This window comes from Aplidium turbinatum, chromosome 2 (genome assembly GCF_918807975.1).
Source record: "Aplidium turbinatum chromosome 2, kaAplTurb1.1, whole genome shotgun sequence".
NCBI lineage: Eukaryota > Metazoa > Chordata > Ascidiacea > Aplousobranchia > Polyclinidae > Aplidium > Aplidium turbinatum.
The window spans coordinates 5,443,504-5,456,648 of NC_137473.1; the positions used below are offsets into that span (position 1 = coordinate 5,443,504).

Genomic DNA, 13,145 nt, shown 5'->3' on the forward strand with positions numbered 1-13,145 from the left:
CAATAGACAAAAATAACACATTTAAAACACAATAAAAACGGTAGTAAGTAAGAACAGACCAAAAACGTTAGATTGCAAGAAAATGGTAAGAACACAGAGATAAAAAAACATTGAACAAACTCAAAAAAAGCAAAAACAAACAAGAACGCAAACAAAATAAAGGACCTGGCGAGTAAGAATCTTGCAATCAACTTTCAAAAATGCAGAAAAATCTAAACTCTTGAAGAACTGACTTCAGCTAACACCAAGGTTGCAGATGCAGAACTAGTTTTTTTAATTTTGCTGGAGTTAGAGAATTTTTCTTGGTAAATTTTCGTTCGCCAAAAAGGGTTCGCCGCATGAACTTGCACATGATTTTTACTGTACAACTGTTTTCTCTGGGTCGCTGAGTCAAATTTATTTTCATGTTATTTATAAAAATGATTGACTTTTATGCATTCTAATTTTACATACTGTCAACGAGTAAGTTTGGTTTCTGCTAAAATTATTATCAATACTTATTTCAAGAAAATGCTTTTTTACATGTATTTTTAAAGAGTTTTAGTTTTTCCATTTTCTTAATTCTGCCACCTTCCTATTTATTCAAGCATGCGTGATTTTACGGTTTGCATTTGGCACTATAGTTGCACAATAAGATATGGCAGCTATATTCAGAGGCTATATCGTATATCAGAGGCTGTATATCAGAGGCTATATTCACAAATCACCATGTATGGTAAATACGGTATAGCCTCTGAATTTAATACAATTGCAAATATATTGACGGCCTTGTTTGTGTTGTTCTTATTTTGTTTGGCTACTACAAAGATTTAGAACATAGATAAATTGTGGGTCTGTTACTATTCGGTGAGTCCGATTCGGTGAGAGCCTTTTTCGGTGAGAGCCCTATTCGGTGAGTTTTTTTTTTTAATTATTGCGCGCCGTAGCCTAATTATCATTGCCGTTATAGGGTTAGGGGATAGGGGTTGGGGGATAGGGGTTTGGGGGTTTTTGGGGTTGGGGGTTTTTGTGTTTTTTTTTGAATTTTTGTTTGAAAATTATCGGGTACCATAGCCTAATTAAAACCCCTAACCCCTAACCCAAACCCCCAAACCCCCAACCCCAAAAACCCCCAAACCCCCAAAACCCCCAAGTCCCCCAAACCCAAAACCCCCCAACCCCAAAAACCCAAAACCCCCAAGTCCCCCAAAACCCCAAAAACCCCAAACCCCAAAAAACCCTAACCCCAAAAAACCCCCAACCCCCCAACCGCAAACCCCTAACCCCCAACCCCAAAAACCCCCAACCCCAAAAACCCACCCCAACCCCAAAAACCCCCAACCCCTAACCTCTATCCCCTAACCCCTATCCCCTAACCCTATAACGGCAATGATAATTAGGCTACGACACGCAATAATTTAAAAAAAAAAAAACTCACCAAATAGGGCTCTCACCGAAAAAGGCTCTCACCGAATCGGACTCACCGAACAGGGCCATTCCGATAAATTGTTTTGTAGACTTTTTCTCTGGCCTGACCTGAGTGAACGCAAAAACACGATATCAATAGTCTTAATGCTTATTTGTCTGTTTAGTGCAAAAATGATGAAATCCATTGGGTGTGGAAAAGCACTTTTTGCTGTAGTGACAAAGTATTTATTTTAGCTGCCAGGAAAAGGTTCTGGTAGGCCATGCTTGGTTGCTGAAAAAATAAAGGAATTTAGGGGCCTGTAAAGTATCTTATGTTAAAAAATATCATTGCATACCGTAAGTGTTGATTATTTGACTTGTAGCGCCAGAGAGCTCTGTCGTCTCTGACGTCACACGTACACGTCACTAGAATTTTCCAGAAGACTCCGCCTTGAGCGCATAACTGCACGTCTCGGGAATTCAATTCAGCAATCGGGAATTCAACTTCTGTAATCAACGTCACTATGCCGAATTCCTACCTTGGTTCATCGTTATGTAGAATTGCAGTCGTGTTGCGTTGTGTGATCATATGTAAAACTCGCAATCTCACACTAGTACCTTCTTAAAGAAGTTAAGCTCATGATTTTAAATCAATCAGTCGTTTGCTATGTAAAATCAATCAGTCGTTTGCTATGTGAAATTTAGTCTTTTGTAGAGTTCTACAACATGTAAAAATCAGAGTGTGTTAAGTTTTTGCTATGTGAAAATCAATAGTTTGTTGAGTTTTTGTTCAATATGAAAAGTCGGTTCTTTCAATATGGAAATCAGTTGAATGCAATATCAAAAGTCAGAACTTAAAACCAGTATCAAGAAATCAGTCTTGGTAATTCTAAAGCAATATATCGGTTTCGTTGTTGCTACTGTCTTCTATTTTTGGCACTGCCAGGATGACGTTTGGATCAGTTTATTGTTAATGTAGCAGCGACAACATTTCGTATCCAGTTGTTGGTGGTGGAGCTTTAATGATTCTGGTGTTTTCCTTTACTTTCTGTGTTGCTGGATCGAAGATTAAAAACTATAAACAATTACGTTGTGAGCAAGCATTGATCTTCTGAGTTGAGTTAGTAAACAATACAGCAGCGTAATCGACCTCGTGTCCTATCATTCCTTGCCGACTTTGCCCAGGAATGTTGCCATCCCACTGATGGCTGTGTATGGGTGGATATGCTGAAAGCAGCGTCCGCTACAGACTCAACAAAACATTGATTGTTCGGTTTTTGCTAAAGTTAAATTTTATTTTGAAAACAATGTTGTGACTGCGTAGCCTAATCTGTTATAAATGATATGGTTTAAAAAACTTCTACCATTTTTTTCAAATTTGTTCTCAGGTTACATACATCTTTTTATAGAATTGTTATAAATTATTAATTTTCTAACCATGAGTGGAAAAATGAAGTTTGCAACTGATCTTGAAAAGTCTGTTTTAATTAATAATTTTGAAAAAAGAGGTTGGACTCAGGTACATGATAGCACTTTTACTATTTCGTTTGATATTTTGCTAAGTTGTTGGTAAAAATATGTTTGATATTACGTACTGATATCATTATTACATCAGCAGTATGATCTGTACACTTTTTAAATTAAATTGATTTGCTTTTACTGCATTTAAAATGTGTTATACATTATGATTAACTAGATACAGTAATGTGTAAGTTTGAGTTTCATAATTGAAGGTAACAACACAACATTAATAATGTTTTTTCTGACACATTTGCAACTGCATACAGTAGACTACACTGTGCTCACAGATGCAATACAAGAGGAGGCGGCAGATGGACATATACCTGTATTCATCTATTCAGCCTTTTCGAATATTTTGGCTTACTGAGACACCATCATGTGCTCTAGAGTGGTGGTGAACCAATATCTTTTAGAATACTGGTATTGCACAAATGTTCTCACCACTTGGCAATGCAACCGACTTAATATTTTTGTATTGTACCATAAAGGAATATAATTATGAAGAAACCATTTTTGTTTGACTTATACAGTCAAATAGCAACTGATGGATTGGTGATGGCAGTGGGCCAATATTTAATGTGACATTGATTTTACAGTAATGTATATAAAATAATGGACTTTTGGGAAGTCATCTTCTGGTGCAGGCTAGATAAATTTGTGGCTGTACTTTTAAAGTAAACCTTTTTATTAAGACTACCTTAAAGATTGTAGAGTTTTCATGTTATGCTGCTTTTCACAAGGTTATTCTTTTATTTTGTTTTTAGGTTTCTGCTGATGAAGACTGGAACTTTTATTGGACTAATGTAAACACAACAAGAAACATATTCAGCTTAGAAAATGGTTACAGGTAGGTTGAAGTTCTTAGAAATGATAAAGAAAGACAGATTTATGACCATTTTGCTTCTGGTCTAACCTTTTGTGTGTTTCTGTGTTTCACAGACAATCTTCATATTCCGTATCAAATGCATTGTTTTTTATACAGTGCACTCTTCTTCAGTTTCAAAATGCTTTATTGCCTATTTTAAAACTTTAACCAATTTGAAATTGCAATTGACAATCAATAATGTTAGAACTAAGGAATATTTGTGACTTCATCTTGCAGTATATAGACATATATTATTTAATTCTCATTCCATTAACATATTGAGATTATTAGAGATTGTTTTGAGCCTTAAAGTGCTTGATTAACCAATGAACCAAGCTCTTTAGTTTTAAAAGTAAAACAAATGCTTCAAAGTGTTCATCATACTCTATATGAATAGACTGCTTAAAAACGTCATTGCAGTAGGAAAGTTTATTTATCATTAGACATGTGATAGAAGCTATATATATATTCACCTTTAGGCTAAATACCTACAGCGCAATGCAATTACAAATGACATATATATATACTTTGTGTGGGTAGTCCGTTTGTTTATGTACTGGAAATTCCAAATTCCATCCCAAATTGTTTATTTAAAAAAGCTTGTATTATGTCAAGACCCATAGCTTTTTCCCATGTTTGTTTTATCGTTGATGAGGTTTATTTTCACAGACTCTCCGATGATCAAATAATCAACCACTTCCCCAACCATTATGAGCTAACAAGAAAAGATTTGATGGTGAAAAATATAAAGAGATTTCGAAAAGATCTGGATAAAGAAAACCATCCTCTTGCAGAAAAAGTAAAAAAGATAAAAACTATATCTGTGACAAAAATGGATATATGAGCTATCAACGTTATAGATGGAGTCATAGTAAATAATGCTGCACCATCATCCATGCATTGAACGTACTTGGTGCTTAACTGATAATGCTAATAGTCACAAATGACTCACAATTTACAACCAGTATTAGTAGCTTACCTTGTTATATTTCACTTACTTGTTAATGAGAAATTGATAACTATTTGTTTTGCTTAAAACTGCTTTAGTTTTAAAATTTGAAAACCGAATATTGATTCCTTCAACAAGTGACATACCGTACAAATCACATAGTTTGATGAAGTCAATTCATCAACCAGAGCCATACCCACTTTCTTCAAAACGTTTTTTTTTTATTCATTGCAATAGCTGTTTGCATTTCAGGATGAAGGTGGAAGATACATCCATCTTGATTCCATTCCGGTTACCTTCTTACTGCCTGCTGATTACAATTTGTTTGTTGAAGAATTTAGAAAAAATCCTTCCAGCACCTGGATAATGAAACCGTGCGGGAAGGTCTGGTTGATGTTTATATTAATCAGGCTTTTTTGTTTTGATAGAGACACTCTTAATCTACCACATCATTCAGAAATCCATTTTGACGTCATAGACTTTGCTAAGCAATTCAGGCACCCGCGTTTTATCGTTGCCTCTCCTAACTTCACTGATGTCTCTAACCTACTGACAAAATTCCATGTTAGGAAGAATTGTAATGTTTCGGGTTGACGCTTTCGAAGAAGCTTTTTCTGACATCTTCATAAGCGTCACGATCAACCGCAACTGCTGTTTCTTCACACAGGCTCGGGGAATCGGTATCTTTCTTATCAACAAGTTGTCTCAAATCAAGAAGTGGTCACGTGACAGCCGCTCCTCGTCGTTCGTTCCACCGTCGGCTCGGGATGCTTACGTCATCTCTCGCTACATCGACAATCCGCTGCTAATTGGCGGGAAGAAGTTCGATCTTAGAATGTGAGTGGTGAAAGGCTTTTAAGATCAGCTTTCAGACTAAATTATTTCTATAAAGTAACCGCTTAGTCTTGTGTAGATGGATAAGTTTTATTATATGTCACTTTTCGGTGTCGTTACTTCAGTGTTAAAACAAATCAGTTTTTGTTATACAAACAACTTTTCCTCTTTGACTTGGTTAGTTTAGATTGATTGTGGGATTCTTTCTGGAAATGAAAAAGCTTCCCGGAAGCTTAATCCCGGCAGTTTAGCATACTTGTTAATGTATAGACTCATATTAATCTCAATATTTTTGTATGCTTATTGATATATATAATGATGCACCGGAAGCAGGATGTTCCGGCCAGAGAATGTCAACTCCGGCCGGTGTCCGGACCTTCCGGCCTTTGCTACTGTCTACCTCATAATTATAATCAATGTTATAAAAAAACGGTTGTTGGCAGTAGCGTTAACAGGGTGGTCCAGAGGGTATTTTTGGACCAGGGGTGATTTAGTGGATGATTTTAAGAGCTGTAAAGGGCCCGAGAACTCAAAGAAACCACTTCATGTGTGTTGGATATGGTGCTTTTTCTTAAAAGTGCCTGAACTTGGGGCCTGAGAGTCTCATTAATACCGGGCTCAAACTATCCTCTCAACGAGCCTGGTTGTTGATCCACCTCTCTTATCAAGCAGTGAAGCGATAACCAGGCACTCTGAAAGAAATTGTTTTGTGGCAATGTTTACAGTCCTTTAGAGGTTCATTTAAGAGTAAACACTGGGTTAGATTTTAAATTTGGTTGTGTTTTCTATCGGCCTGATGTGGTTTTGTTTTTAAGATATTGAAGATTTTTATTGACTTTCTTAAAACCATTTTCAATTTTACATGTACATTTCAGACCAATGTTACAGCCAACTTATGTAATTGTGTATTCTTGCGTTACTACAATAAAACATAAAATTACATTTATTTAAGGTCATGAACTTGACCACTGCCATACCCACAGTTGGCACACTCACCCCCGGGCCGGAGCCACTATAACCTCTGGCCCGGATGTCGGAGAGCCCGGAACGGGAGTTGAAAAAAGTGGCCGGAGGTTGTTCCATCACTATTGATATATTAGGTTGTCGAAAAGTTTTGGTAGGCGACAGGAAATACAAATGTATCTATTTATAACGCAATCATATCTTGTTGCCGTGTAAACGTAACAATCCAATACATTCAATTCCAACACAACGTCACAACTGTTCCAGGTATGTCCTTGTGACATCATACAGACCGCTGAAGTGCTACATGTACCGGCTTGGCTTCTGTAGGTTCTGTACGGTCAAGTATACACAGAGCAGTAACGAACTGGATAACATGTTTGTCCATCTGACCAATGTCTCCATTCAGAAGCATGGCGAGGAATACAACCCAGTCCACGGTGGAAAGTGGACCATAAGGTATATTTCTTTATATAATAAAGTTTATAGGATGGGACTATGTTTTTATGGTGTCTAAAACTTTAGTGGAGAGCTTACGCTGTTGAGCCATGGGAAAAAATCTAGAATCAACACGGCAGTTTTAAATGCAGTGAATGTATTTGAAAATGTTCTTTGGCCGCATTTGAAATACAAATTTTGCAATTTTAATCCAAAATTATACAATAACAAACGGAAGAGCTAACGTTTTTATGTTTTGAGACAGTCAAGCAGTTGGTTTATAGAAGAGGCGTCCTTCTTCAGTTTATGCTAATAACATGCATTGTCATTACACCTCAAACTGACAACCACGAAATGAGAACACAGACCAGCTTGTTTCTTTACAGTAATTTGCGTCTTTACCTTGAGGGCACCAGAGGAAAGGCGGTCACAGACAAACTGTTTGACGAGATCAACTGGCTCACTGTCATGTCACTGAAGGCCGTGTCAAGCTCGATGGCAAATGACAGACACTGCTTTGAAGTGTACGGTTATGACATCATTATTGACGACAAATTAAAGCCGTGGCTTATCGAGGTAAAAAATGATTTGTTTAATCTAAAACATTCCAAACCCTTTCATTTCGTTTTACCAATTGTTAGTTTTCACAAATTGTCGCCAGTATAAGTCTAAGTTGTTTCTTGATTGGTTTTCTGTTTGTTTTACTATTTTATTTTAGCCATTTCCCTTTCAGTCATGAATTGTCGTTGTGGGGTTTAATGGAGGAGTGCGGCAAGGTGCAGACAGTTAGTGACCAAAGCCTGTCCTCTGCAATATTAGGCTACAACTGGTTGCAATCTGATGTTGAATCTCATCTCAGATGTTAGATGTAGCTTTGTACAGAACACAGTTCATTGTTTTGTTTTCAGGTGAATGCATCCCCTTCATTGTCATCGACGACCGCAAACGACCGTATCATGAAGTACAATCTAATGAATGATACCCTTAATATTGTGGCCCCAAATGGGGAAGTCCCGGATGTCAGATGGGGAAAAACTCCCCCTAAAGAAGCATATGGGCATTATGACCTACTTTATGACGAAGAACTTGCTTATATGGGTCCAGATTCCGGAAGTGGGTCATCCGGTGGGGGTGCGTCTGGGAGTGATCGAGATTCAAGGTCGAGGGGGTTACTGGGAGGGGTTGGCGGTATAAGAGGGAGAGACCACAGTAGAAATAGGGGACCAACAACTTGGAAATAGATAAATGTAGTTCTATTAGTTTTTGATCTGGAGAACTGATGTTTTGTAGATTGTTATGGTTTGCGCCGTAAACCTTTCACATTATTTTGCAACATTGAACAAGCAAAGCTGAAAAGGTATAGCTGCGTTGGTTGCTAAGTTGCGATAGATATATCACACTGTGTGTTTCAATTTTCTGAAAATCACTGACAGTGCCATCTTGACATCTCAGTCGAGCGGGTCTGGAATTACTCTATTCCTTTTATAAAAAAAACAAGGTTTTTAAATGCTAACTCCCGCTCACCACAGTCCCTAAATTTTGCACCCATTTGTTAAAGTGGCATCACAATTCGCACTTTTTTGGTTCTTTTGCTATAAGTCACTTGTTATAATTTTGCTGCTAATTTGTTTAATAGGCTAATCTGTTTTGTCGTAAGAAGTTTATTTGTGTCTTGATCGAGTGACAAACCAATTAATTTATTGTTTTTTTTTTTTTATTGTAGTCTTAAGTTTATTTTTTTCAATTGCAAAAGAGAAGGCAAAGCCCATATAGCTTTATTTTAGAAACTTACCTTTCTTGATATTTTAATATTTTTTGTAAAAATAAATGTTATTTTAATAAACAAAGGAAACTGCTTGTTTATTGCCAAACTGTGACTATTGCCAAGAAGCAAAGGTGGGCAGTAACTAGTTAAAAAAGTAACTAGTTACATAACTAGTTACTTTTTGAGTAACTGTAACTTCGTTACTTCAAAAAAGTAACGATAAGCAGTAACTAGCTACTATTTTAGCGTTTTTCAACAGTTACAAGTTACAGTTACTTAATTTCCCAAACAAAAATTGGTCGTTTGTATTTCAGTTTATGGCAGTTTTTCTTAGTGGTCAAATAATTATTTGTTTGGGCATTTGGGCATTTCATTTTTCCTTTCTTTGAATAGAATCATGTGGCCAAAATATTTCAATTTAATTGTTTGTAGAATTTCCATGTTGGTATGTATTTTAGATTTTTCCTTTCAGTTTTCCTTTATTTTGAGTACATCTTTGTTTTTTGATTTTATCCGTTCCCCTACTAAGCTGTCTGTTTTTAGAAATTTCACGTTCTCTCTTTTTGTAAAGCGATTTTTTTTGTAGATTGTGGTTATATAGCTTTGAAAATAGGTAAACAAGGTAGTCAGTGCTCAGTAGTCGAAATGGATAAGTTTCTGTCTAAAGTATCTGAGACTGAAACCCGGGACTGAAACAAACCCCACTGGTAATGGTAAAGGAATATATGGGTATACTGGTACTGGGCATGACGCGGAAAAGACTACAAGAACTTCGGGACCGCAACAAGGTGGCTGTCTGCCTGCCATTACTTACCCGATTGTTGGAATCTTTGGAAAACAGATTTGGTCATGTGTTTAATGATAGTGACTGCCAGCTAGCTGCTGCGTTTCACCTACAATTCAGACTTTCTTGGCTTGACAAGGCTGAAGAAATTAAGACGGCTCTACATCTCAAAATACAGTATTTAATCTATTACAGAACCGCAGCAATTTCAGCATCGACGATGCAGCAAGCAGTGCTCAGCGACACTGGTGTTGACAGGCATGAAACAGATGACTTTTTTGCTCCGTTATTTAAAAACAAAAAAAAAAGGAAGCGAGTGCCGCAAAAATTCTAAATGAATTTCTCGAACGTAACCCAACAAAGACGGTTACGTCTGATGCATTCTCCAATGACGCTACCAGGCGTTTGTTCTTGCAATATAATAGCCTACCCTTATCCCCTCCAGTGCTGCTGTTGAAAGACTGCTCTCCCTTAGAAAGGACATTTTGAAGCCAAAGCGAGCTGGACTTAGCGATCAACATTTTGAAATGCTGATGTTTCTGAAAGGAAATTGATGTTCTGCCTCTTCGCTCATTTTAGATACCGTACCCGTATAAAAACATTGACACGCCCTGCTGGCTACTGCTTGTATACGGAGTGTCCTGTAGGCCTACATGCCGTTATTATGAATTTTTTATTCTTTTATATTGGGTAGGCAGACGTTTTGGGCTTAGATTATTATGGATGTTTGGAAGCATTATAGTATGTGGACAGCTAGCAGAGTGGTTGCTGTTTTCTAGTTAAGCAACAGCTACGAACAAAGTATCATTTTTTCCTTTATCATGTATTTTTCACCTTGTACTTCATGTGAAGAAGAGTAGTTGTAGATCAGTATACACATCCATTTTCTTTATAAAGTAACTGTAACTAGTTACTTTAAAAAAAAACAGTAACTGTAACTGAAACTAGTTACTTTTTGAGCCAAGTAACTGTAACTCAGTTAGGCCTAGCCTACTTTGAATGTAACTTGTGCCCACCACTGCGCAAGAAGTAACTTATGTTTTTGCAGCGTTGTGCTTATTTTTATTACTGGATGCTGGTGCATGCATTTTAAGTTTAATTAACCTACCGTACTTAAACTCATGGACAGCAATTGAATCAAAAAGCAGCTTGGCAGCATTGGCCGAGTCGGCAGCAGTGGCCGAGTGGTTAGCGCGTTGGGCTCGCAGTCGAGAGCCTGCATGTTCGACTCCAGCCACCCGCACTTGCTGTTGTTTCTCTGGGCAAGAAACTTTACGATAATTGCCTCTACCCAGTGATCGATTTCGAGTAATGGGTAGTACCAAATTTAAGTCATAAGTAGAGTAAACAACCGGAAACAGACATTGCTGTCGGCTGCAGCGTGGGTCAGATGTACGTCGGAAGGTGTACACCGATGCATAGCGCTCAAGTCCGCTTTCCCGCAATGCACGATAAAGAAAATAAAACAACAACAACAAAGTAACGAAACTAATGTAGAACAGGTTTTGCTTACTCACTTCATAACAACGCTTCATGTAGCGGACGTGGTGTGTTTATGATTGGTTCAATCTTTATCCTCAGACTGGGAAAGCTGCTTTGAGAGATTAATCCAGGCAGTTTCGCATAGCTTACTTGTAGAGGTTTTGAACCACTGACGCAGGCCCGGTCGCGAAATTTTTTCCCACGAAATTTCTGTTTCATTTGCATTTCTGTAAGTGTAGCCATTACTGGTTACCGCGCGGCGCGCGTAACTGCTTTTACCGATTTTCGCCCTCACAGCAGCAGATTTTCGCCCTCCAGCAGGTCCAAATGTAGCCTAAACATTGAACTTGAAAAAATACGTAGCCTGGAGACACACCTAGTCTAGTCAAGTTTAAAAAAGTTGAGAAAAGAAATTGATTCTGGTCACTAGTCTAAAAGTTAGCCCATTAGCCCTAACCTTAGTTTTTTTGAAAAGCTTTTGTGCACCGCAAAAATTAATGTAGGCCTAAAAAAAAAAAATTGACTTCGATGGGCGTCAAACCGATGTCCTCAAGATTATAAGGCTAAAGATGAAACCACTGAACCAAACGCGCCAACGAAAAATATTTGCATTCACACGGTATAAATAGGCTAGGGACGGTACATTACGGGACGCGCAATTCCGTTGTTTTGCCAACATTAGAAGGGTGAATTGCCAATTTAACATTATTTTTACGCTTTGCTGCTGGCTTGCTTTTAAGTAAAAACCTTAAATTATTTTAAAACCAACTTTACTCTTCTTATATAACCCATAAAAAGTAGGCTACAATATTTTGTAAATTAGAAAAAATCGTAACCCTTCTAATGTTGCGGATAAGCCAAAAGCGGATGTAGTATCGCATCCCTATGATCTACAACCCCTAAAATAGGCCTACAAACTCTATGCGAAGTAGCAAAAAGTTCGTGGGAAAAAAAATTTCGTTGCCCGGTCACCGAGATTGACAGAGTGAACTTTCCAATTGTTAAAGTGTTGTTGTCAGGGAATTATTTCACCCGTTAGATGCCGCTGAATGGAGAGCAGTCCTTTACGTGTGTCGCTCAAACGCACACCCCGAGAGTCAAACCAGCGCCGCTTGATCTTGAAGCTTTTTCGTTCACCGAGTCACGCGCTGCCCAAGCTATCGGGGCGCCATATGTCGAGACGCTCGCCCATACTTAGGATTTAGGAAGACGATGATCCGCATTCGAACAACATACCTGCACCATCGGTGTTGGTTTTGAATAGTGCGAAACTCAATGCTTGTTGTTTATGCCTCTTCTAGGTTCTAGCACGCTCAAATTTAATGTCTTCTCTTCCTAGCTTGGGTGGTCTAAGCTTCTGAAATCAAAGCATCCACACTGAACATCATTTTATGACATTTTTTCAGAGATTGTGATAGAAATGGTAATAAATTGGTAAGGGTAGGTGCAGGTGAAGTGTTTTTAAGAGATTACGTACAATTTCGCAAGCACTGCGGTGGCGTGTGTGTAAGCGTTGGTTAATTTCAGTTTGATGTGGTAAATTTTCTCGGCGGTTGTGAGAACGTTTATTCAACGGCATCTGGCAACACTAGTTGGTTCAAGAAATGACATGACAGTGACACTGTGACAGAATTAGGAGGACTGAGGAGTCCTGACTCTACTTAGCGTACTAACTAGCCTACTTAACTCTACTAACTTTATTGTATATATACTAAACATTTTTTGTCATCTAATGATAGTTTCGCTTTTTTTAGCATTTGTAAGTCATCATCATTATGTTCCTTCCGCGTATTGAGGGTTGGATACAATGCGCCATTGTTCTCGACCATGAGCTGTTTGTACTGCATTTTCATAACTTAATTTTGTCCATTTAGTGATGTTTGATGTCCAAATCATTCTTGGTCTACCTTTGTTTCTTTTACCGTTTGTTTTCCCTTTTATTAAGGATCTTTGTAATGAGTTATGGCCTTATTGGGAGTCCAAAATACTTTGATTTTCTTTTGACTATTTGTAAGAGAATTTTGCTTGAATTAAATTTGGATAATACTTAATAAAGTGATCTTTTGTTTCCATGAAATTTTTAACATTTGTCTGTATGACCAGAGCTCGAAGGCATCGATCCGTTTTTCCATTTTTTGTGACACTGTCCAAGTTTCAG

General features: G+C 37.7%; 1 protein-coding gene across 1 annotated transcript; it reads left to right on the forward strand.

The window, feature by feature from the left end:
• Positions 1 to 2,772: 2,772 nt before the first annotated feature.
• LOC145764974 (polyglutamylase complex subunit TTLL1-like) lies at positions 2,773 to 8,710 on the forward strand. Its single transcript, XM_082576692.1, has 8 exons — positions 2,773 to 2,905; positions 3,672 to 3,754; positions 4,442 to 4,571; positions 4,974 to 5,105; positions 5,389 to 5,558; positions 6,786 to 6,977; positions 7,343 to 7,532; positions 7,865 to 8,710. Exons 1-8 carry the CDS (start codon positions 2,825 to 2,827, stop codon positions 8,195 to 8,197), a joined length of 1,311 nt encoding a protein of 436 aa, XP_082432818.1. The 5' UTR covers positions 2,773 to 2,824; the 3' UTR covers positions 8,198 to 8,710.
• The last annotated feature ends 4,435 nt before the right edge of the window (positions 8,711 to 13,145 follow it).